We start from the raw sequence: 19,083 nt of genomic DNA on the forward strand, positions 1-19,083 counted from the left end.
TCATCATTTTCCTCGGATTTTTTATTTCATTTATTTTAAGTTCTCAAAATCATTCCTGACTGATATTGCTTTTGCTTACCCTACATAGATATATGACTATTTCCTACTCCTACCTATTACAAACCACTTTTCAAAACATGAACACTCCAACTAATGATCTTTTAAGTCTGAAGACGAAAACATCGAAGAACGTATTCATTCCCTTCAGGCTGTTATTATCATAGTTATAAAAAATCTCGTGGAGGCACACCTATTCGCCGCAAAAGGATGCTCCCTTGGACCTTCTCCTTAAACGCACCTCTTAACGGTCACTCGGAAAAGTTAAAAGTGAATGAAGAAGAAAAAAGACAAATCGATTAACGATGTTGACAATGTTGCATCATTGTTGCTCTGGTTGCACCGTATTCGCAGTAGCATTAGCACACCGTTCAAATAAGTAAAAATTAAAGTTATTAATTGGTTAAAAGAATTAATCCTTCTCGCATTATGGGGTTAATTTAATTCATAATTCCAACGAACAAATAAGGGAAAAAATCGAAGGCGCTTAACAACCGAACAACGCGCTTTAAAGGGGGGAGTAGGGATTAGCAACGCAGCTGATGAATTATACGCTAAGATAAGATCATTTTTATGCAATGTAACGTAAGACCATAAATCAATCGTAATTGAATAGAAACTCCTTTTACCCTCCTTGCTTAATAAGAATCGCTTCAGAAGAGTGCAAAACTGAAAAAAGTTCTGCGTATATAAACCGAATCGACACCACGCATTTGTAATAGTGATCGTGAAGCATCGGAGCGAGAAAGCAGGGCTATCATCGCCTTTTTGCTGCGAATTTATGCTCCCTTCATGTTTTAACCTAACTAGCCAAGGTCGCATCATCGAACAAATATTCTTTCTCCAGCCACACTTTTGTGCATACTTCAGCTGTACGTTTCAATAAAAAAAAAAAACACATACCCACCCATTTACCCAACATTAGACGTTCATATCATCTCTCTGATTTTGGATGTCAGTCAAATTTCGTTATCGGTGTAATGTGTAATCGTTAGTGGGCTCTCCCACAAAAATCGGTATGTTCCTGAATTGGGTTTTTTGTGTTGCTTCTTTGAACGAGCGTTTATGTAAACTGAACGTTTGCGTGTTCTGAATATACTGGATAAAATGAACGACTTAGAGGGGCTTTATGAAACATATGCAAGCAGCGTGCAAAAGACCATTCCGATTTACTTAACACTGTCTTCTGCTAGTAGTACATATTAAAACCACCGAAGATAGCCTCGTCGTCGAAGTGTGTTTGCGCGTCAGATGCTGCTGCCCCTGTATTGCCAATACCATGTTACTACGATGGTAGCTAGGAGCAACCCTTCCCTGTTCTACTGCTGTTGGAAGTACGGTTAGCCGTTGTTATAACTCCATGTCCTGCGCCTCATCCTCACTGAAGTCGGACATGCTACTTTCACTGTCGGAACTCTCCGGCGGTTCCTGCTCACGTAACGCCTCTTCAGTCGCGTATCGCCGTACGTAATCGGCCACCTTCTTCCGGTACTCCTCTGGCTTGTGAAGGTACATGGCGGCGGCGTCTCCGTTCAAGGGATCGACCGGGTTCGGGTAGGTGAGCAGCTGTGGCAGGAACGACTCGAAGATATTGGACAGATCGTACAGCGCCGTCCACGCCTGGTTGATCACGTCCAAGCAAACGGTCCCAGATACCTCATCAATATTGGGGTGGTAGATTTTGTTGATAAAGCCGATGCTCGGCGACTTAAACGGGTAGTGTTCGGGGAGATGGACGCGCACCTTCCACACGCCGCCCTCGTATGGTGTACCTCGGGGACCGAAAAACTTCACACAAAATTCATTCAGCCCACCCAGGATCGTAACCTCGTGTTTGCTTTCGATTAGCTTAATGACGTCCGTGTCCATGCGACGCTTTCCAGCGCTCGGTGATGACATTTTCGTGGCTTTGGTTTTGGCCTTTCGTTAGCTTACTTTGTCCTTTACTCCTATTAGAAGGGGCGGGACGGGAGGGGAGGGGGGGGTTCCCAGATCAGACTAACTTCTTAGGTACCATCCAAACGTAGGAGGCTTATGCGTACGCCGATATCGATGAATTTTTACCTATGTAGGAAGAGCATAAATGTAATCAGTATAAAATACGGGAAATCATCATTAGCTGTTTCTTAAAGACCAGTCCACACACGCCGTTGGAGAACAAGGACTATTGATGGACGCGCAATGGATTAGCGGTTTTTTTAATTTAAAAAATATGTGATGCAAATGGGTGCTTTTGCATCGTCTATGGCCACATTGCTCGCGCACGCGTGTATTTGTGTGTGCGTGTGTGTGTGTGTGAGAGAGAGAAAGAGACAGATAGAGAGAAAGAGAGAGTAGTCAATTGTATTGATCAATTGTTGCATACAACCATCGGTTGCGCCATTATATCGACCGTATGTGGTTTTCAGAAACTTCGTGTGGATTTAAATCCCTCTGTCCCTAGACTCTGAGCATTGCTCAATTGCTTTATCTTAATATTTTGCAAATTGAACATACGGCGTGTCCGTCCTTATATAAATTTTAAAAAAATTGCAAACCACAATGTTTGATTACGTTAAAACTCGTCATTACGAAAGACGACGTCTGTTGACCTGGCTTCTTTGTAGTCAGTCGTTTGTACTCTATTTTGAAACTTACTGTACATTAAACAGACCGTTCCTTCCTAGGTGCTTTACGCTACCAAGCATACATATATACATACATACATACATACATACATACATACACAGACGTGCATGTAGGTGCATGTGCCACATAAACGCAGCAGGGCTTACTGCGACGCATCCTATCGTCCTGACTTGTGTGTGTGTGGCAGTTTGTGTGACAACATACGTATAAAAAAAACGGACCAGCATGGGATGAGGAAGGAAGCTGAGTTATAAGGAATTTCTCCTCACAAAGAGGCAAGAGTGTTTTTAATGCACATTTTCATCGCTGCCTGCCAGGGTTACCACATAATACCAATGTGTACTCTTGGTAGCAGTAGTACACTACTCTCGCCCCACTATTGTTGGCCTGTAAACAATGGCTCGTAATGCAGACGTGCGTAGCTGTTTCTGATTGAGAGCTGTTGTGAGTCGGGTATCGATACGGTGTCATGATCATTTGGTCTATTATGGTATATGAAAATAGACACTATCATCAATGCTGCCAGGACGACGGACGGAGCGATCGATCTTGCTTTGATCGTTACTATCACACTCACTAAAGTCCGCTCCCTCACCACGTCGTCGTCGTGGTCGTCGTCGTCGTCATCGTTGTCGTTGCTATATCGTATCCTACCTTTTCACCTAATAATGCGTGCGCGGCAGGTGATTTAACAGCGCCCTAGCTGGCTAGAGCAGTAGTTCCGCTTCTTCCTAATCCTAGCAACCGCTTCAAGGGATCAAACACTGTCACAAACTATACATATTCACCTCAAGAGCGTTAGCGAACACCAATTAACGATCAAAGGGCTAGCGAGCGTTTCAACAGTAACAAGCACTCCATTGTTGGATCAAAATACACCTTCTCCGCTCCGCTCGCTGCTACCTGCACCAACCAATTTCACAGCCAGCAAGCCATGCGTCAAGGACGGCCGAAGCGAAACGTCAATAGCGTACAGTGCGGTGTTGTGATATAGCAAAACATCTGCATCCCGAGAGCGCTGTCCGATAAGGTCTCCCTTTAATGGGCCTACATTTGATTAAATCATGATTGAGTAGAAGAAACATACCCCCCGCCCACTGTAATAATTTATAGTCCTCGTCGCTGCTACTGCAATAATTTACAGTTCTCGCCGGAGACACTAAACATACAGCCCACACTGTAGAGGTTTGTTGTTAGTTGCGAGCACACGCACACACCACTTCTCTAGGCTAAAAACGAACACACACATTCTTAATAGTCGTGGCGTGTGTAGATGATATTGCTTGCGCATCCTTCACATTCCATTTCAGGCGTATATATTGCCAATATGCTGAATTATACTGAATTGCAAAGTAAAGCCCTATTTATGTGATTTAAACCTTTCTCTAAACCCTTAAGCGATTGCAAAGCGACAGTTGCTATATATATTAAAGCAGGAAGCTCAAGCTGTCATGGTGCGAATCACTCCACCATCGTACGTATATCGTTACTGTCCCAATAACGCCTTTCCATATTAATTAGTAAACCTACATTTCGCAAATGAACAAAAGAAAAAAGGCTGCACTAATGCAAAAAACGAGAATGGCAAACGTTGTTTCGGAGATTTTTTCACTACCGTTGGAGCTTGACAGCGGATGACAGTTAGGTCAGGTGTACAACAACATCACAAGACAGAACGGTGACAGGATCCAAGATTCCTTTCCTCGCTTTGGAATAGCTGTGGATAATATCGAACAGAAATTCTGATAGCAACTGATTTGGAAAATGGCCCAAACTTTCGCCGAGGACCAGTACGGTAAAAAGATCGACAGATGCCTCACCGATACCCTACTGAAGTTCGGTAAGCAAATACGCTCTCTCTCCCTGTCGGTCGCTGCAATGCGAGATGTGTTCTAAGGGCCCCCGACTGCCGCCCGATTACGGGTGTGCGTAGTGTAAATTATATAATTTCGCATCAAAACTTCCCTGATACATTAAAAGTTGCCGTGCCGTGTATAATCTAACCAAGCCATACTCACTTTACAGGTGGGGGACTAGCGATCGGGAGCGTGCTCTCCTTGCTATTCTTCAAGCGTCGCGCCTGGCCAATCATCATGGGCTCCGGCTTTGGCATCGGCGTCGCCTACAACAACTGTGAGCGTTCGCTAAACGCGTCCAAGTAGAGAATAATGTATTTAGCCCAATGCAATATGCCCCCGAGATGTGCTAGGTGTTTAATGGATCAATAAACCGCGAGGAGGCTTGCCACCGCAAACCTCCTCGAAGGTCAATCGACCCGGCATTGCCATTGAACTGCGTCTATAGTGTAGCATTCGAAATACCCACCATATGGCATCAACTGTGCCAACAGCAACAATCAATTGAAAACAAATCAATCTGCCGCCTAGATGCGAGTCTGCCATTTAAAAAATCACGAGTGCAACAATATAAGTCATCGTGTAGCTGTTCAGAATGGCCATGCTGCAACTGTAAAAGAGGCACATGTGCCGTGAACATACCATCCTAAATATTATTAATTTAATGTTTATTTCATTTTCTTGCTTTCTTGAGAATTTAGTTTTCTGACAATTAACTATTTGAATAATTTACTAGCGTTAGGGTCTCGTATGGTGCCTAATTAATGTAAGATATCTTCATCATTTTGCGTAGTTGGTTTGTCCAAAAATCTTTAAGAGATGATTCTAATAATACAGCACCCACCCCGTGGCTGGCACAGACATTTTAACCGATGAGCCGATGGGTTTCTAACGCCATGTAGCTTACACCGGTGTGTCTTTTAGCGGCAGTCGACAAAGTATGTTTGCAAGGACAAACAAAAAAACATCGGACTTCTCCTGACAACGGTAACGAACTCATTTTTGCTTTGCCCGACACACTGGTCTAATGCCTTGCGCAGAAGGATCATAGATGCTACTTCAACATGATTTAGAACTAAGTTCCTTTTCTTGTGGTGTTTGTTTTCAGATAGCTCCTAGAGATAGAGAGAGAGAGAGAGCAAGGGATTATTGTTGTAGTTTGGTTTGGACCATTTAAGATTACATGTTTCAATCTATTTTGTCCGTTTGTGCTTGAAGCAAGAAATGAGCATTCGCGTTGAACACGGTTAAAAAATATCTTTACTCCCCGTTTCGGCTGGTTTCCTGCGCTTGGATCAAATGGAATGGAGTTCGTTGCTGGGCTCCGTTCGTTTCACATAGTTACACATGCAGCACGTAGCAGCATATCCACTACCCTCTTCGCAATCTTGATTGTTGTTACCGATTCTAATGGCATCGTCGGTTGTTTGTAAATGCGTCGTCTTTATTTGGTTTGCATTTTGTTTCATGGCAAGCGATGGGCTTCAGCACTGAGCTACAGACAACGAAATAGAAATAGCACCACTTACTTGTTAGTATCAATTGATGATGAGTAGTTGATTTTTTTTATAAATGTTTGTTTCAGTGGTGTATGGCTAAGTTGGTGTAAAGTTGAGAAATCGGTAAAAAAAATCCGATTATACTTTGTTTCTATGTAAACTAGCTTCTCTTTTCCCATTTTTAGACACAAGCTTTCTGAAACCACTTCTTGGATAAATATGGTTAATAACCTATTCAATCTAAAAGTAAAATCGCACCCGTCCTAACATATGATAACAAAACTGTTTAATGCATGCTTTTCCTTTCGATGTTAAGATATTCTGATCTGTCCATGGTTTCCAACCTGCTATTTTAGATTCCAATTATTTAAAAATGACTGAGAAATTCTCCAAAGCTACAAGCAACACACGCCAAATTATAAAAAGTGGTGACTTTTATTAGGAGGTGCTATTCGTTTAGCAACTGATTTTCGAACTTCAGCAATCTTTTTTTTTCGTTCAATAATGTTTTCAAAGGAAAGGAATTTTGATTCTTTATATACAATTTTCATTGCTTGAAGCATTGAAAAAATTGAAAGGAAAGATAGTGGTGCTATTTTTATTTCGCGGTATATATAGCACAAGAATAGGCATTTGTTGCCTTTTCATTTGACTATTTTAAATAATAAATACCATTAAACTTAGTGAACACACATGCGCAGCTTCGCAGAGAACTACACCGGCCTACGAGTACTATTAACAACACTCTGGTGTAGCAGTTCGGTCTTTGGCTAGGTGATGTTTTTAAATGAAAATATGTGGTTTCCAACGCGCGCAGCAGCTACAAGGTACCACTTTCTCATTACGAGCCGGTTAAAGCTGGGAAAGAAATTGACTAGAACAATAATCTTCTCGATTTTCCGGTTAACAATAAAAGAGACGATAGAGAAGGAAGTGGTTGCATCATCGGTTATACCCAGCTAATCACCGCATTGTTCCTTTGTTTTAGCAACTTGTGGTAAAACATTTGTTCGACAGCATTCGTGAAAGATAGAGAAAGAGATAGAGAGTACAAATTGCTGTACCCATTGCGCGGAAGTGACTAGCAGAAGAAGAAAAGGGAGAAAAGAGAGGGAAGGGAGCCCTTACATTTGTTAAACTTTCGCTGTCCCAATCTATTTGGAGGTGAAATCGGGCCAGTAATTAATATAATACCGATGCGTCGTCCCTTCGAACAGGCGATCGAGCCAATTTGGTAGCCCATCGAGCAGATTCTCCTCGAGCAGGATTTTCGGCTCGGATACGTCAGACATGGAAGCCTCGGAATCGGAGCTTTCCATGCCGAGGAATGCTCCAGCCTCGGGGTCGGACGGCATTGAGGTAAGATGTCGCGTCATTTTTATCATTCGCTGAAATGGTGTAAAATGATTTTGAAGCAATCTGCCCGGTATGACACTTTCCATTTTCATATTATTACCTTCGCACCACGGTTCGATTCCGGGTGCTTTGCGTGATACATGCAGAAGTATTTTCGATGGCCATTCAGGGCAATCACAGTGCCGATGCAGTTGCGTGGATTGATTTTCATTTCTCGGGACTCTGAAAGCGATAGGCGCAGCAACTCTGCATACCAACCGATGCCCTTCTCGATGAGCATGTGCGCAAACATGAGCGTTTTGTTTCTGCAATGAACGGGCCATAATGGAAGCTTAATTAATAGTAGTCTTATAGTATTTCGAATATGATCAGATAACAGTTCGGTAGTTGCTTGCTTCTTATAGTAAACTCATGATTAATCAAACTCATGTTGAGATATAGCTAAATCCAACTGAGCTAAAAAAAAGACTTTGAAACGTACTTTCGATAAGGCCAAACTGCTTTGTGAAAGGCAGATATTAGTTTTGGACGCGATTGCATGTCGGTCAGCAACACAATCGTCCTGCAGCCGGGTTTTAGCAGCCGCACTAATCCATTATACTTTTCCGCTCGCAGCTCGTGCAATCTTAGCTCTGGGACGTAGCTGGACGCTTTACCTGCATCCAACGGAACAATCAAATAAAAATGGTTTTAGCAATAAAATTAACAAGTGAGTTGATATGGAATGAATTTCACAGATCTCTAGGTCTGATGAGTAGAAGCTTTGGTCAATTCATACCGTTCATATTTTCGAGATTTTTTCCTTGTTTCTGCTGAATGTCCTCCTCTTCCAGGCGCAACAGATAGGACATCAGATACCCGATAATGAAAATGAACGCGATTGTCCCAATTACAGAGAGCGCCGGCAGAATATGTTCCTGGCCGACATTGTCGGTCATGAACTCAATCGCCAGCAGAAGCCGGTTGAGCATGCGTATTGCCAGACATTGGGCATGCTCGTCTAGTAAATCCTGTGCGCAAAGGAAAAGAGAGAATGTTAGCGAGAAATTATTCAAAATCTACCGTTTCGCTTGATGGCCGACAGTACCTTCACTTCCGCCTCGTAACTAAGTGCCTCTGACGTACGCAACAAACGCTGAATTGCACTGTCTACCTTGTGCTTGGTGCTGTTGAAGAATTGATCGTGCGTTTCGTTCTCCGCCGAAGCTCGGTCTACCTGTAGCACCACCTCATGCAGCCACTCGTACCGGATGTGCTTAGTGTCGCGGCGCCACAAGATAACCAGCTTGAGTAGCGCGTCCTGCAGTAGTTGATTGTTCTGCGACAGTGCCCCGATAAACTCGTCCTGCTTCTCCCGGTAGATGTAAGCAAACCGCACCCGTTCCCGACTGAAGCTCGACTCGAGAGCGATCCGGCGCAGCATCTGCCTGGCTCCATCGTGCAAGCTCGTATTTTCAGTCACTAACACAACGCAAAGTCGCTTCCGTGGCCGATTCCACTCGACTGGGCACACACCATCCAGGACAGGCTGTGAAGACAGCCGGGGCAGCACCAAAAATTTGTTCACCCCTATCACGTTGTTGAGCGTCAGTGTCGGAATGTCGGACATGGAGATACTGGCGACCGGCCGAGCTGGAAATTCATTGAACAACAACAGTGTATCTAGGCTTGGATGATTTTTAAAGCGTTCCTGTATGTGTCGCGTGGCGTGCCCGTTCAATGCGACAAAGCCGAACGCGACGCGCTCGCGGAAATGAAACGCCGTTATCAGGTAGCGCAACCGTGGCTGGACCCTCGGTTCCAGAATAAGCGCACGGGCTCGATTGTCGGTCCAGCCGGCGAGAAAGGCGTCCAGCGTGTCGTCCGTCACAGGCGTCAGCAGCTTGTAAGGCATCTTCTGCCGAATGAAATCGACCAGATGCTGTGCATTGAAAACGCTCTCGCGGTAGATGTAGTTGTGGCCGTCGAGCACCATAACAATGCAAGGTAGCGAGTGGACACCGGTCCGGCGAACCAGCTGCTCCTCATGGCCCGCATTGATCGTGGCGAACGTCACGCCGTATGGTTCGAGTGTGTCGATCATCTTTTTGAACGAGTTGGCCGCTTTCATGCAGTCGAAGCACCAGTCGGCGTAGAACATCAGTATTTGCGGAGTCTGGCGGCTTTTGGGAAGGATGTTGGTCTCGTAGTACTTGGCGGTGATCGACAGCCGGTGGTATAGACTAATGTCCTGGTCGTGGAAGTTGAAATTATGTGCACCGTAAAAGTGTTCGAACGGATCCTGGAAGCGGCTGTACGTGGTGTAATCGGGCCGTTCCCGATTAACGATTGCATCCTCGTTCGTAATGCCGTACTGGTCGTACGCCTTCCGGCGCTCCGAGTCGGAAAGCAGCTCGTACGCCTGCTTGATTTCGACGAATCGTTGCTCCGCCTCGGGGTGCTTTGATTTGTCCGGATGCCTGTGTGGTAGGACGATACAGTTAGCATTGGTTCTAGCATACATCCCTAGGAAGACTCCCCCCCCCCCCTCCCCCCTTCCTCCTTCTCATTCCTCATCCAGCTGGCGAGCAATCGATACGGACGCGACTCGGATTCTTACCATTCCTTTGCTAGCTGTTTGTAGGCTCGCCGGATTTCTTGCAGTGTAGCTTTCCGCTCTACGCCCAGGGTGCCGTAAGGGTCCTTGCTGTCGCACTGCACCAGCAGGACGGTCACAAACACTGCCAGGCACAGCCAGTGCACCATCATACGAGGTGTCCAACCATGCATCTTTGCTCCCGATGCGATGCGTTCTTGGTGCGTTCTGCAAAAGAAGACACCTGTTCCGATGGTGGTACACTAGGAAAGGAGCGGAACTTCTTCCCTCGTCACTCGTTGGGTTCCTGGGTGTTCGCACAACGCCGTAAAATGAAAAGCCCCAGTCCGTTCCGGTATACGCGAGGCCTACATTGAGAGAATTATGAAACGCCAGGACGTGCTCCGTCGTCGCGAGCGCTGGACCAAGCTTGTGTACTAGTTATTATATATATTTATGTTCACTAAGCCCGAAATTTGCACTTCGTCCCGAATTTTCTTCACCCATTTGGCGATGGGAGCTAGTAAGTAAAACAGGTTAGACGAGGGGCAGAGTGGTGGTTTTGATTTTCCTCGGCTATTGACAGAAATAAATCCACCCAACAAACATTTTTGACAGTGAAAAGTTCACAAATTCGCCATTTCTTCGATAAAACAGGGTACGTAAAAATGCAAGTTTTTTCCTTGTCTATATAACTTTCATATGTTCTCAATCATTTCACATCTTAAGTAATTTGCTTTTCATCCATTCTCAGAGAAAATACCTCGATGGCGCTATACAGAAGTGAACCATGAACTGTATACGGGGTTTGTTTTGCCTCGAGTGAAACTGACGCTAGTGAGTAAGACTGTAGCACGATGTGGAGTAAAAAGTCCTCAAAAGATCCTGACAAGAGGATAGGACGAGCGCGGGTGTTTCAGACTCGGCGGTGGCCAAAGGAATCCCAGCCAGCAACCGAATGTCGCATCGGAACCTCACGGAACTTTTCCATATGCTGCGGAACAATGCGGTTCACAGTCGGAATGTGGGATACGAAAATGTGAGTGTTGTAAAACGACAGGCTGGTCTACTACTGACAATTCTAATAGTGAAATCATCAATTCACTATGAGAATTTTCAGCAAGGAAGTGCAGAAGTACTTGAAATTATGCCTTTGTCGCTTTGCCTGTTCCGCAGCATTCAGATAACGAAACCCTCCTGGATGATCCGGGAAAAGCGAACGATCAACCACGATGGATCGGGAAGTATGATGAGGCCAACTATTTGCTGTTCAAGTAGGTATCCCTTGAGGGCACATGACTGGGCTAATCAGATCACAGTTGACCACTTCCGCGAATTATCACCATACCATACCTACCACACAGAATACAGGAGCGCGTGGATGAGGTCAAACGGCTGAAATCCGCTGAAGTAAGGTCCGTGTTGAGTGACGATAGCGGCCAGAATCGTACTACGGTAGGTCGTACTGCAGCGATACAAGTGCATTCGAATCGGTCCTCCAGACTATCCCATAGCATAGATGCAGGGTAACAGATCCGCTGCAGTACCAATCAACCCAATTTTTTTCTATGTCTCTTTTTCTTACAGGTAGAAAGTTGTTTGGGGGAAGTAAAATCGCTCATTTTTACATGCCATGAAAATGTGAACTCGCTAGCAAAGGCGGCAACTGGTACGGCTACTAGCAGAGATATTGGAACCGGTGGCATTCATTTTGTAACTGTTGTCTTCGAATTGATTTACACTTACAGATTCGGAGAAGATGCTGTTGCGAAACATACAGAAGCACTTTCTCTTCATGCTTCAGGGGTTAACAGAGCAACTTCGGCAGTTGCAGGCGAACAAGCAGTTGCAACGGTCCTTGGCCACTAGCGAACAGGATCAGAAGCTGACGGAAATCAATTTGATTGGGCAGCAGAAACATTCTCCCGTTACGAAAACCCTGCGCTCCCGCAATTCCGTCGATACATTTGATAACTTCCTGGAGCTGCATACGGGTGATGGTCCGGATGGCGACAATCAGCAGCTGTTGGATGACTACTTCCAGTTGCCCGCAACCGGTCTCACGATAAACCAGAAACAAATCATGTTGCTGCAGGCGGATAACTCTAAGATGCTGAAGAGCAGGGAGGATGAGGTGATCCGAATGACACATTCGATCACTGATTTGAACGTCATCTTCAAGGACATCTCTCAGCTAATACAGGAGCAGGGTACTGTGCTCGACCGAATTGACTACAACATCGAATCGGCTCAGGTACACGTGAGCGATGGATTGCGGCAATTGAAAAAAACGGAATCGTACCAGCGCAAGAATCGTAAGCTCCACTGTATAACTCTTTTGGCACTAATGATTATGTTTATGATCGTACTTATCATTTTTACCAAGCTTTAAAGGTTTTTTTTAGGAATTCTAGGTTTCCAGGGTGTCTCGACGGTATAAATTAAGTTCAACTAACCTTTTCCGATCATGCAGAGCATATTTTAAAGTGTAGGCTAATAACTTTAACTTAAATCATTATTTTTTGTCTATCTATATATGATAATTTTTACCAAGCTTTAAAGGTTTTTTTTTTAGGAATTTTAGGTTTCCAGGGTGTCTCAACGGTATAAATAGACTTCAACTAAACTTTTTTAATCATAAAGAGCATATTTTAAAGTGTAAGCTTATAACTTTAACTTATATCATTAATTTTTGTCTATATATATACGGTCACGATCATGTTTATCACGGCAGTCAACATAATAAAATAGTTTAAAAGCGTGCTTGCTCTCGGAAAAATGTAATTACTGCTGCAAATAATGCTTTCGAGCATAGTATGCAATTATGTAAGGTGGCGAGTTCATCAGAGATTAAGCTCTTGCATATAATGGTATACAAGTACCCACGGCTAATTACATGGTTGTACATAAAAAAGGCTTATCAAAACAGGCGCATTCGTGCTTTTTAACGAAGTTTTATTTAGAGTGACACTATACGTCAACGGGTAGCCGGCAACTAGGACATCGGATGTTCAGCCGTGCAAACCAGCGGTTTGTCCAAAACCCCTGGGAGTTTGGTTCCACTTTCCGTTGTTCCGGCCGCTGTAAACAGTACGAGGAGGCGGATTACCACTTCCTAGTGTTCGTAGCCATCGGGAAGGGGGTTGGTGTGCGGGTTGTGGAACAAGCTCTTGTTGCCTTCGCCCCACGGGAACCGCTTGTTACGGATGCGCAGATGCTCATACTTGACAAACTCCGGTCTGGGATGGCCGTGCTCTTCCTGATGTTTCAGGTATGCATTAAGCATACACAAGCCGACTGCAGGCATGGCCACGAAAAAGGACAGCTTCTTCCATACCTTGTAACCACCGGCTGCCAAATAGAGAAATACGCCAACACAAAAAAAAATCCATCGTCAATTTCATTATTATGTAAGCACAGTTCTGGCCGGGAAAGTTGGCTCTGGCCGTCTGGCTTTTCCGTAATTCGACCATGACGACGACTTACCTTCGTGGCCAGCAACGGCGGATGGACCGCCTACCTGGGCCTGTTTAGCGATTGATTGCGAGATTGAACGACGCAGGATATGCGAAACGAGCGACATGATCGTGGATTCTGGATGCAAATTCGCAAAGTGCTCAATGGACAATGAATAATAGAAAAATCGATAAAAAGCACTAAATGCGGTCCTATTTCGTTTTGGTCGACTAACTGTCATATGACCTTGCGAAATTGGGCGAACCCAACTCGCCGGCCATTTAACCCGCGGTACTAAACTATTAATAGCCAGTAGTGCCAGCTTACACCGGCGAAATCGGGCGAAAAAAGATTTGAAGGTTTGACAGATCGGCGATGATTTTCGTGCACATTCCTTCGTTCACTTTCCGGGTAAAATTGTTTCGACTTTCGTTCAGGAAAGAAGTGATAATTTTTTCGGCATCTTAACGAACCGGTTGTCTGGCTTCATCGCGAATGTTTACTACTAGCAGCTAGCGGTTCTGAGTACGTGTACGATTTATAGGGTCAATTTGTTCATTTGCTTAGTATTCGTAATGACTATTAATACAAGCAGATGAAGATATGAACTATACCATACGCTGTAAAATAATTTAACATCACTTTTAAAACCCGCAATTGTATGAAAAAAGTAACATATATGACTGTTTATTCATAGTATTTTTCCACCACTAGTCCAACTGCAAATATAATTATACATATGTCCTCTGTCTTGGAAAAGTGGTAAAAGACTCGTCACTCAAATATCAGTTCAGTTGCAACAATGATTCTACGAAGCGTTCTCGCAAAAGAAAACATTTCGCTACCACCATGCAGGTAGCGCAGTAAGTCTCATTCCCGTTGTCCTGTGTCTTGAAGTATTGCTTTTGCATGGCCTAATTAATTCTACGCATAGTTGTTGGCACCCGTATTTCGAACGACGAATTTGCATCAAATGCTAAGCCACATCAAAAACCGGCCACATCGCCACCCTTGCGAAAGTCAGCGTTGGCGTATACGCCGGATGCGTTCTGCGCGATGGCACAAATGATTGATCCGCGCTCCCGGTAGCGCATCGTCTCGTGACCCTTCTGTTGCAGTCCCCGAATGAGCACCTGCGGAGCCAGATAGTTTAGCAGATGGTGATGAGCACTGGTTATGATCAAGAGAACTCGTGAGCCTGTAAGAGTGGGATTAACTTACGTCCAGATTACCGTACTCGTACTGGACAGCCATCGGTATGAGCTGATGGTGGAAGCGTGGCGCATCCACCGCCTCCTTGATGTCATATCCGAACCAAAGGGCGCGCATCAAGGTCTGAGGTCGAGGGTGAAAGGGTGAGAGACGGTTGTTAGCGATTTGAATCAATACACCAGCCGTCTGACGTGATTACCAATGCCACAGCGGTTGTGATCTTAGTTCCACCGGCCGCACCGATAACTAACTTCACATTGTGCTCGGCATCGGTTACGATCGTCGGTGCCATCGATGATAGGGCGCGCTTGTACGGTCTTATGAAGTTGGCCTTTGAACCGGGCAACCCGAAGTAGTTTTGCAGTCCGGGTGAAGCAAAGTCATCCATTCCGCTATTCACTATAATACCGGTGCGCGCACCCATCAGCCCAGCGCCGAAACTAAAACGAAAATCATTTAATCAACGGGTTGGCGAAATACGGCGTGAATGGAAACCCTGGTTGATGATTATCCCGCGCCTAGAATAGCGATCCCAGAACAGTAGTCACAACAGTCTTCGTGGTATACCAGCCTGCCGAGAGAATAATGAAGATCTGTGTGAATGGTGCTAGCGAGCTACTTACTAGAAATTCACCGAACTGGTAACTGAAACGGCATCTCCACGCGGCCCTGAAACCAACAGGAGGATGTAATCAACGAACTACGGGTAAACTCCTGACGAGTGAGAGACTTACCCAGCACTGAGATGTGTGCCGTACCGTCGTTGTTTGGCGTATGGAACTCTCCATCATAATCGGCCGGCGAATGGTGCGTACGGTGTTCGTCAATGCGCTGGCGTATTGTCTCTGCATAGCCGTCCGACGTGAGATTAGCGGTGAGCTGCACAATAATGTCGTCCCTCAGATATCTCGTTTGCATTGAGCGGTACTCAGATCGTGCGTGCTCACCTCGCGTACGTCAACGAAGGATGGATCACCGATGGCAGTACGTTTGCCGTAGGCGAACTTGAACGCCTCCACAAAACGATGCGCCGTCGCGATGACCGCGTCGGCACTCCGCGTATCCGTTGCTTCCATCCGGTAGCCCTTCAGGATGTTCATAATGAAGGCGACGAGGATGCCGCTCGCCGGCGGCGGTACCACCCACATCGTGTCTCCATTCAGGTCGATTGGTAGCGACTCGGTCCACCGAACACTGGAGAGAGGAACGTGAAAACGAAGAAAAAAAAAAAAACAGACCCGCCCATTCTGTCAGAGCAGAGGGACAGTGGCAAGCTGGGCAGCTGGCTCACCTACCGGTACCGGCGCAGATCCTCCAGCGTGAGAATGCTCCCCATCTCGCGCAAATCCTCGGCGAACTGGCTAGCCAACGCACCGCTGTACAGTGCATCACCGCCCTGTACCGCAATCTCGGCCAGCGTGTCACACAGTACGCCTGGGTGAATGTGATCCCCTTGCTGCTTTAGCTTTCCGGTGGCCGGATCGGAAAACATGTATCTAGGTAGGGCGAGGGTGTGAGGTGGTGTGTAAATGACGGGTGAAATGGTGCCCGTAGCAGCAGCAGCAGCAGGAGCAATACCAATTAAGCAATGATTTGATTACCTGATCCGCTCATCGTTCAGCGCCTTCCGGTTGAAGGTCAGCGAGTCCTGCATATGCTTGGTGATCGGGATGCCGCGTCGGCACAGGTCGATGGACGGTTGCACTAATTCGGCCCACGGGAGCGCACCGAACCGCTTGTGTGCCTCCCAGTAGCCCTGCAGCTCGCCGGGCACTGCCACCGACAACGGGCCCTCGTTCGTTGTGCTTGGATCGTGCAGATGCATCTCCTCGGTTGCCTTTCCCGCGGCGACCTCACGCGCATCGAGCGTGTACGCACGTCGCTCCTTGTGCTGATAGATGTTCATCACGAAGCCACCACCCAACCCCATCGACTGAAGGTTGGTCAGGCCGGCACAGAGCATGATGCCAATGGTTGCATCAACTGCCGTACCATTGCGTTGCAGTAGATCACTAATCGAGTGCGCGCGTTTGTGCGTGTGTGTGTGTGTGTGTGTGTTATAGGAAAAATACGTGAAAATTGTGAAACCATCCATGCGAATGCGAGCTGCTGCCGCTGCTGCTTACCGTCCGATTTGACTGCAGATGTCGGAATCGCTGCAAACGGCGGCCGACTCGTACATGTGCAAGGCCGAGTGCGACAAGCGCACGGTAAAATCGGTTCCACTGGGATCGGGTGGCGTTAGCTGCCCTGCTGCCCCATCCGTTGCTGCCTGCTTGGTTTGCCCAGCACCGGATTCCCAGCGGCTGGACTGTGGTGCCCACAGCCAAAGCAGACCGATGGCTACGATCACGACCAGGATGGACGAGAGAAGCGCGACACTGAATCAATGCCAAATAGCAAACGACAAACAGAATGGGAAAACATGAAATCGTAGCATACTTTATGCTGAACAAAAAATCGAATAAAAAAAAACAGCTCTCGAGACTGCGATCATCGTTTGCTGCGTTGAAAATACAGTCGAGCGTTCAAGAGTAAAGCGATGGAAATCTTAGATAACGGAGAAGGAGCTGCTGGCAAACAGCTGACCAGCTGGCAGGTGAATGGGGGGAAATTCAAAATACCTTTACTGAAAGGAGGAGTCCTTTTTGACAAATACAAATATAATTTTTTTTTCGTAGTTGTTACTGATCGGTGGGTGTAGTCAGGTGACTAGGTAGTCAGGTGACTAGGTATAGTAACTAAACTAAGTAACTCATAAAGGATGACTAGGAGCTATGATGTCATTTGCCCCGTTACGACACGATTTTCAATTGCGAGGAAGGTATAGACCACAATTTAATAACATCAGCAGCGGACCAATTGGCGCGGTGTAGACTCCAGAATAATCATTCAGACCGTTTTTGTTTGTTGATCGGTGAGTTGTGCTGCTGCTGTTGCTGCTGGGGTGTCGTTTTCTCAACTTCATGCATAATGTATTTCTTTGAAAAGATGAACACAATATCTAGTCCTGCGCTCTAGCAACGAACGTATGAGTCAAACCAAACGGCACTTTGCTAGTAACATTCCATTCACTCATGGTCCACCTTACGCCCACCTATGCGTCCACGTGGTCGCAAGTGATGCGGTGACACCGCGAGACACAAGACAGAGTAGCAAACATGCTGCACCAACACGCATGACATAATTTGATTGGGGGTTTGAAACGGGCAGCAAGAGCACTATTAATGCCGTTTTGCTGGCAATAGGAGCTGCTAGGAGCCGTTGGTAGGAATGGTTTCACCACATCGATGGGATGGCTACTTATGTATTGTGAACGATTAAATTATATTAAATGAGACGTCAACATGTATGGTTAATCTATTGGACATATTTCGGTACATGCAATAACCGTACACCTGTGGAATAAGCGAGTATTACCAGCTTTGAGCCATTTCTGTAGTTGTCCGGTGGACTAAGATTTTGGGAAATCAGTGCACTCTCTCTCTCTCTCTCTCTCTCTCTCTCAAGGCGCTGGAACACTGCTGGCAGCTCGTACCAAAAAAGGCCAACACTAACACAGCGGCACCATATGCATGTTTGCACGCACAAACACACACTGCGATGATTGCGATGTCCTGGCAGGATGGGGCACTACTAGCCCGCGTGCGCGCTTTCCCAAGGATAGCGACCCGGATGGCAAAACCCGCGATCCACGGAACGGTTCCGGTTGTTGTCGGTTAGTGCAATCTCGACGTTACAAGGCACACTTGGGCAACGTTTTACTGCTAAATAGTAAAACGTGGGGAGGATAGAACAAAAAACAAAACGAAAAAACAAAAAGCCGCTGGAACCAGGAAAACATAAAACCAAAACGAAAGAGTTAGAGTTAGAGAACGGAAGAAACGAAACGAAAGGATCGGCGAGGAGCCGGTACGCGCCCCGGGGCCCACCGGAAGGCACCAGAGGACTACCGAGGAATACGGTGAGACCAAGGTACCGCGAGCTGCCGGTTGGGAAGGATGGCAGGAAGCGACTGTCTCTCCGGTCTCGGGCACGGCTTCGGGCCAATCGATGATCCGCAAATTACGCACACCAACAACTAGGCAAACAGGCGGGAACGCGCGCGCACTAGCCCTCGCACAGCCATTAGCACAGACACCAGCAGCAGCAGCAGCCGCAGCAAAGCCAGCATACTACATGCTGCCTATGCACGGTCGGGAAAATTCCAAACGCGTACTATGGTTGGCGCACGTCAAGGTCATGGTGTTTTTTTTCTTTCTTTTTTTTTGGGCTGCCGGTTGACCAGGCTGACCCAATCCCAAGGCTGTAACGGCAAGCGGCCCGGTCGGAATCGTCCACTTATCACTTATCAATCCTTGGGGCAAACACACGGGCTATTACACAATCGGCATCGGCAAGCAATCGAGGTCAGCCGGAAGCGATAGTGTTTTCACGAAATTCC

At 46.2% G+C, this 19,083-nt stretch overlaps 6 protein-coding genes across 12 annotated transcripts; 2 read left to right on the top strand and 4 right to left on the bottom strand.

Annotated features, from left to right (window-relative positions):
• Window positions 1–13: 13 nt before the first annotated feature.
• On the bottom strand, window positions 14–4,319 carry LOC125954581 (ubiquitin-conjugating enzyme E2 H-like). 3 transcript variants are annotated; one of them, XM_049685032.1, is made up of 2 exons: window positions 4,216–4,319; window positions 14–2,121 (listed from the first exon to the last, which is right to left on the bottom strand). In XM_049685032.1, the coding sequence occupies exon 2, from the start codon at window positions 1,954–1,956 to the stop codon at window positions 1,408–1,410; it is 549 nt and encodes a 182-aa protein (XP_049540989.1). In that variant the 5' UTR covers window positions 1,957–2,121; window positions 4,216–4,319; the 3' UTR covers window positions 14–1,407. The 3 variants fall into 3 exon arrangements, with proteins under 3 accessions (XP_049540989.1, XP_049540979.1, XP_049540969.1); XM_049685022.1 differs by lacking the exon at window positions 4,216–4,319 and adding an exon at window positions 3,474–4,083; XM_049685012.1 differs by lacking the exon at window positions 4,216–4,319 and adding an exon at window positions 3,340–4,082.
• A 19-nt stretch (window positions 4,320–4,338) lies between these two features.
• On the top strand, window positions 4,339–4,977 carry LOC125954596 (MICOS complex subunit Mic10-like). The gene is made up of 2 exons (XM_049685043.1): window positions 4,339–4,525; window positions 4,711–4,977. Exons 1-2 carry the CDS (start codon window positions 4,450–4,452, stop codon window positions 4,845–4,847), a joined length of 213 nt encoding a protein of 70 aa, XP_049541000.1. The 5' UTR covers window positions 4,339–4,449; the 3' UTR covers window positions 4,848–4,977.
• Window positions 4,978–5,069: 92 nt separating this feature from the next.
• On the bottom strand, window positions 5,070–10,564 carry LOC125954567 (dnaJ homolog subfamily C member 16). Of its 4 annotated transcripts, none has more exons than XM_049684999.1 (7): window positions 9,996–10,564; window positions 8,484–9,855; window positions 8,175–8,406; window positions 7,878–8,052; window positions 7,497–7,701; window positions 7,169–7,428; window positions 5,070–6,036 (listed from the first exon to the last, which is right to left on the bottom strand). In XM_049684999.1, exons 1-6 carry the CDS (start codon window positions 10,163–10,165, stop codon window positions 7,195–7,197), a joined length of 2,388 nt encoding a protein of 795 aa, XP_049540956.1. In that variant the 5' UTR covers window positions 10,166–10,564; the 3' UTR covers window positions 5,070–6,036; window positions 7,169–7,194. The 4 variants fall into 4 exon arrangements, 3 of the variants coding, with proteins under 3 accessions (XP_049540956.1, XP_049540942.1, XP_049540932.1); XM_049684985.1 differs by having other exon boundaries at window positions 5,070–7,031; XR_007469045.1 differs by having other exon boundaries at window positions 5,634–5,656; window positions 5,725–7,428; window positions 9,996–10,563.
• A 261-nt stretch (window positions 10,565–10,825) lies between these two features.
• On the top strand, window positions 10,826–12,732 carry LOC125955260 (syntaxin-16). Its single transcript, XM_049686692.1, has 5 exons — window positions 10,826–11,010; window positions 11,148–11,245; window positions 11,336–11,426; window positions 11,559–11,640; window positions 11,720–12,732. The coding sequence occupies exons 1-5, from the start codon at window positions 10,930–10,932 to the stop codon at window positions 12,361–12,363; spliced, it is 996 nt and encodes a 331-aa protein (XP_049542649.1). The 5' UTR covers window positions 10,826–10,929; the 3' UTR covers window positions 12,364–12,732.
• A 173-nt stretch (window positions 12,733–12,905) lies between these two features.
• LOC125956047 (cytochrome c oxidase subunit 6A, mitochondrial) lies at window positions 12,906–13,698 on the bottom strand. The gene is made up of 2 exons (XM_049687958.1): window positions 13,458–13,698; window positions 12,906–13,322 (listed from the first exon to the last, which is right to left on the bottom strand). Exons 1-2 carry the CDS (start codon window positions 13,666–13,668, stop codon window positions 13,087–13,089), a joined length of 447 nt encoding a protein of 148 aa, XP_049543915.1. The 5' UTR covers window positions 13,669–13,698; the 3' UTR covers window positions 12,906–13,086.
• Window positions 13,699–14,116: 418 nt separating this feature from the next.
• LOC125949741 (glutathione hydrolase 1 proenzyme-like) lies at window positions 14,117–18,635 on the bottom strand. Of its 2 annotated transcripts, none has more exons than XM_049677190.1 (10): window positions 18,060–18,635; window positions 16,766–16,982; window positions 16,241–16,651; window positions 15,935–16,135; window positions 15,587–15,833; window positions 15,374–15,518; window positions 15,263–15,308; window positions 14,839–15,079; window positions 14,649–14,762; window positions 14,117–14,560 (listed from the first exon to the last, which is right to left on the bottom strand). In XM_049677190.1, the coding sequence occupies exons 2-10, from the start codon at window positions 16,819–16,821 to the stop codon at window positions 14,414–14,416; spliced, it is 1,608 nt and encodes a 535-aa protein (XP_049533147.1). In that variant the 5' UTR covers window positions 16,822–16,982; window positions 18,060–18,635; the 3' UTR covers window positions 14,117–14,413. The 2 variants fall into 2 exon arrangements, with proteins under 2 accessions (XP_049533147.1, XP_049533060.1); XM_049677103.1 differs by having other exon boundaries at window positions 16,766–17,020.
• Between the last annotated feature and the right edge of the window lie 448 nt (window positions 18,636–19,083).

The sequence above is a fragment of the Anopheles darlingi genome, chromosome X, assembly GCF_943734745.1.
Source record: "Anopheles darlingi chromosome X, idAnoDarlMG_H_01, whole genome shotgun sequence".
NCBI classification, from domain to species: domain Eukaryota; kingdom Metazoa; phylum Arthropoda; class Insecta; order Diptera; family Culicidae; genus Anopheles; species Anopheles darlingi.

Coding starts and splice junctions, on each gene's coding strand:
- LOC125954581 (XM_049685032.1), bottom strand. CDS start 1,956: ATGTCATCACCGAGCGCTGGAAAGCGTCGCATGGACACGGACGTCATT.
- LOC125954596 (XM_049685043.1), top strand. CDS start 4,450: ATGGCCCAAACTTTCGCCGAGGACCAGTACGGTAAAAAGATCGACAGA. Junction 4,526..4,710: donor CGATACCCTACTGAAGTTCG/GTAAGCAAATAC, acceptor CTCACTTTACAG/GTGGGGGACTAGCGATCGGG.
- LOC125954567 (XM_049684999.1), bottom strand. CDS start 10,165: ATGCATGGTTGGACACCTCGTATGATGGTGCACTGGCTGTGCCTGGCA. Junction 8,053..8,174: donor AAATCTCGAAAATATGAACG/GTATGAATTGAC, acceptor CGTTGGATGCAG/GTAAAGCGTCCAGCTACGTC. Junction 7,702..7,877: donor GCAGTTTGGCCTTATCGAAA/GTACGTTTCAAA, acceptor CGTTCATTGCAG/AAACAAAACGCTCATGTTTG.
- LOC125955260 (XM_049686692.1), top strand. CDS start 10,930: ATGTCGCATCGGAACCTCACGGAACTTTTCCATATGCTGCGGAACAAT. Junction 11,246..11,335: donor GCCAACTATTTGCTGTTCAA/GTAGGTATCCCT, acceptor CCTACCACACAG/AATACAGGAGCGCGTGGATG. Junction 11,427..11,558: donor GCGGCCAGAATCGTACTACG/GTAGGTCGTACT, acceptor TTTTTCTTACAG/GTAGAAAGTTGTTTGGGGGA.
- LOC125956047 (XM_049687958.1), bottom strand. CDS start 13,668: ATGACAGTTAGTCGACCAAAACGAAATAGGACCGCATTTAGTGCTTTT. Junction 13,323..13,457: donor CGCCGTTGCTGGCCACGAAG/GTAAGTCGTCGT, acceptor TCTATTTGGCAG/CCGGTGGTTACAAGGTATGG.
- LOC125949741 (XM_049677103.1), bottom strand. Junction 15,519..15,586: donor CCTTCGTTGACGTACGCGAG/GTGAGCACGCAC, acceptor ATTATTGTGCAG/CTCACCGCTAATCTCACGTC. Junction 14,561..14,648: donor ACGAGTACGGTAATCTGGAC/GTAAGTTAATCC, acceptor CTGGCTCCGCAG/GTGCTCATTCGGGGACTGCA.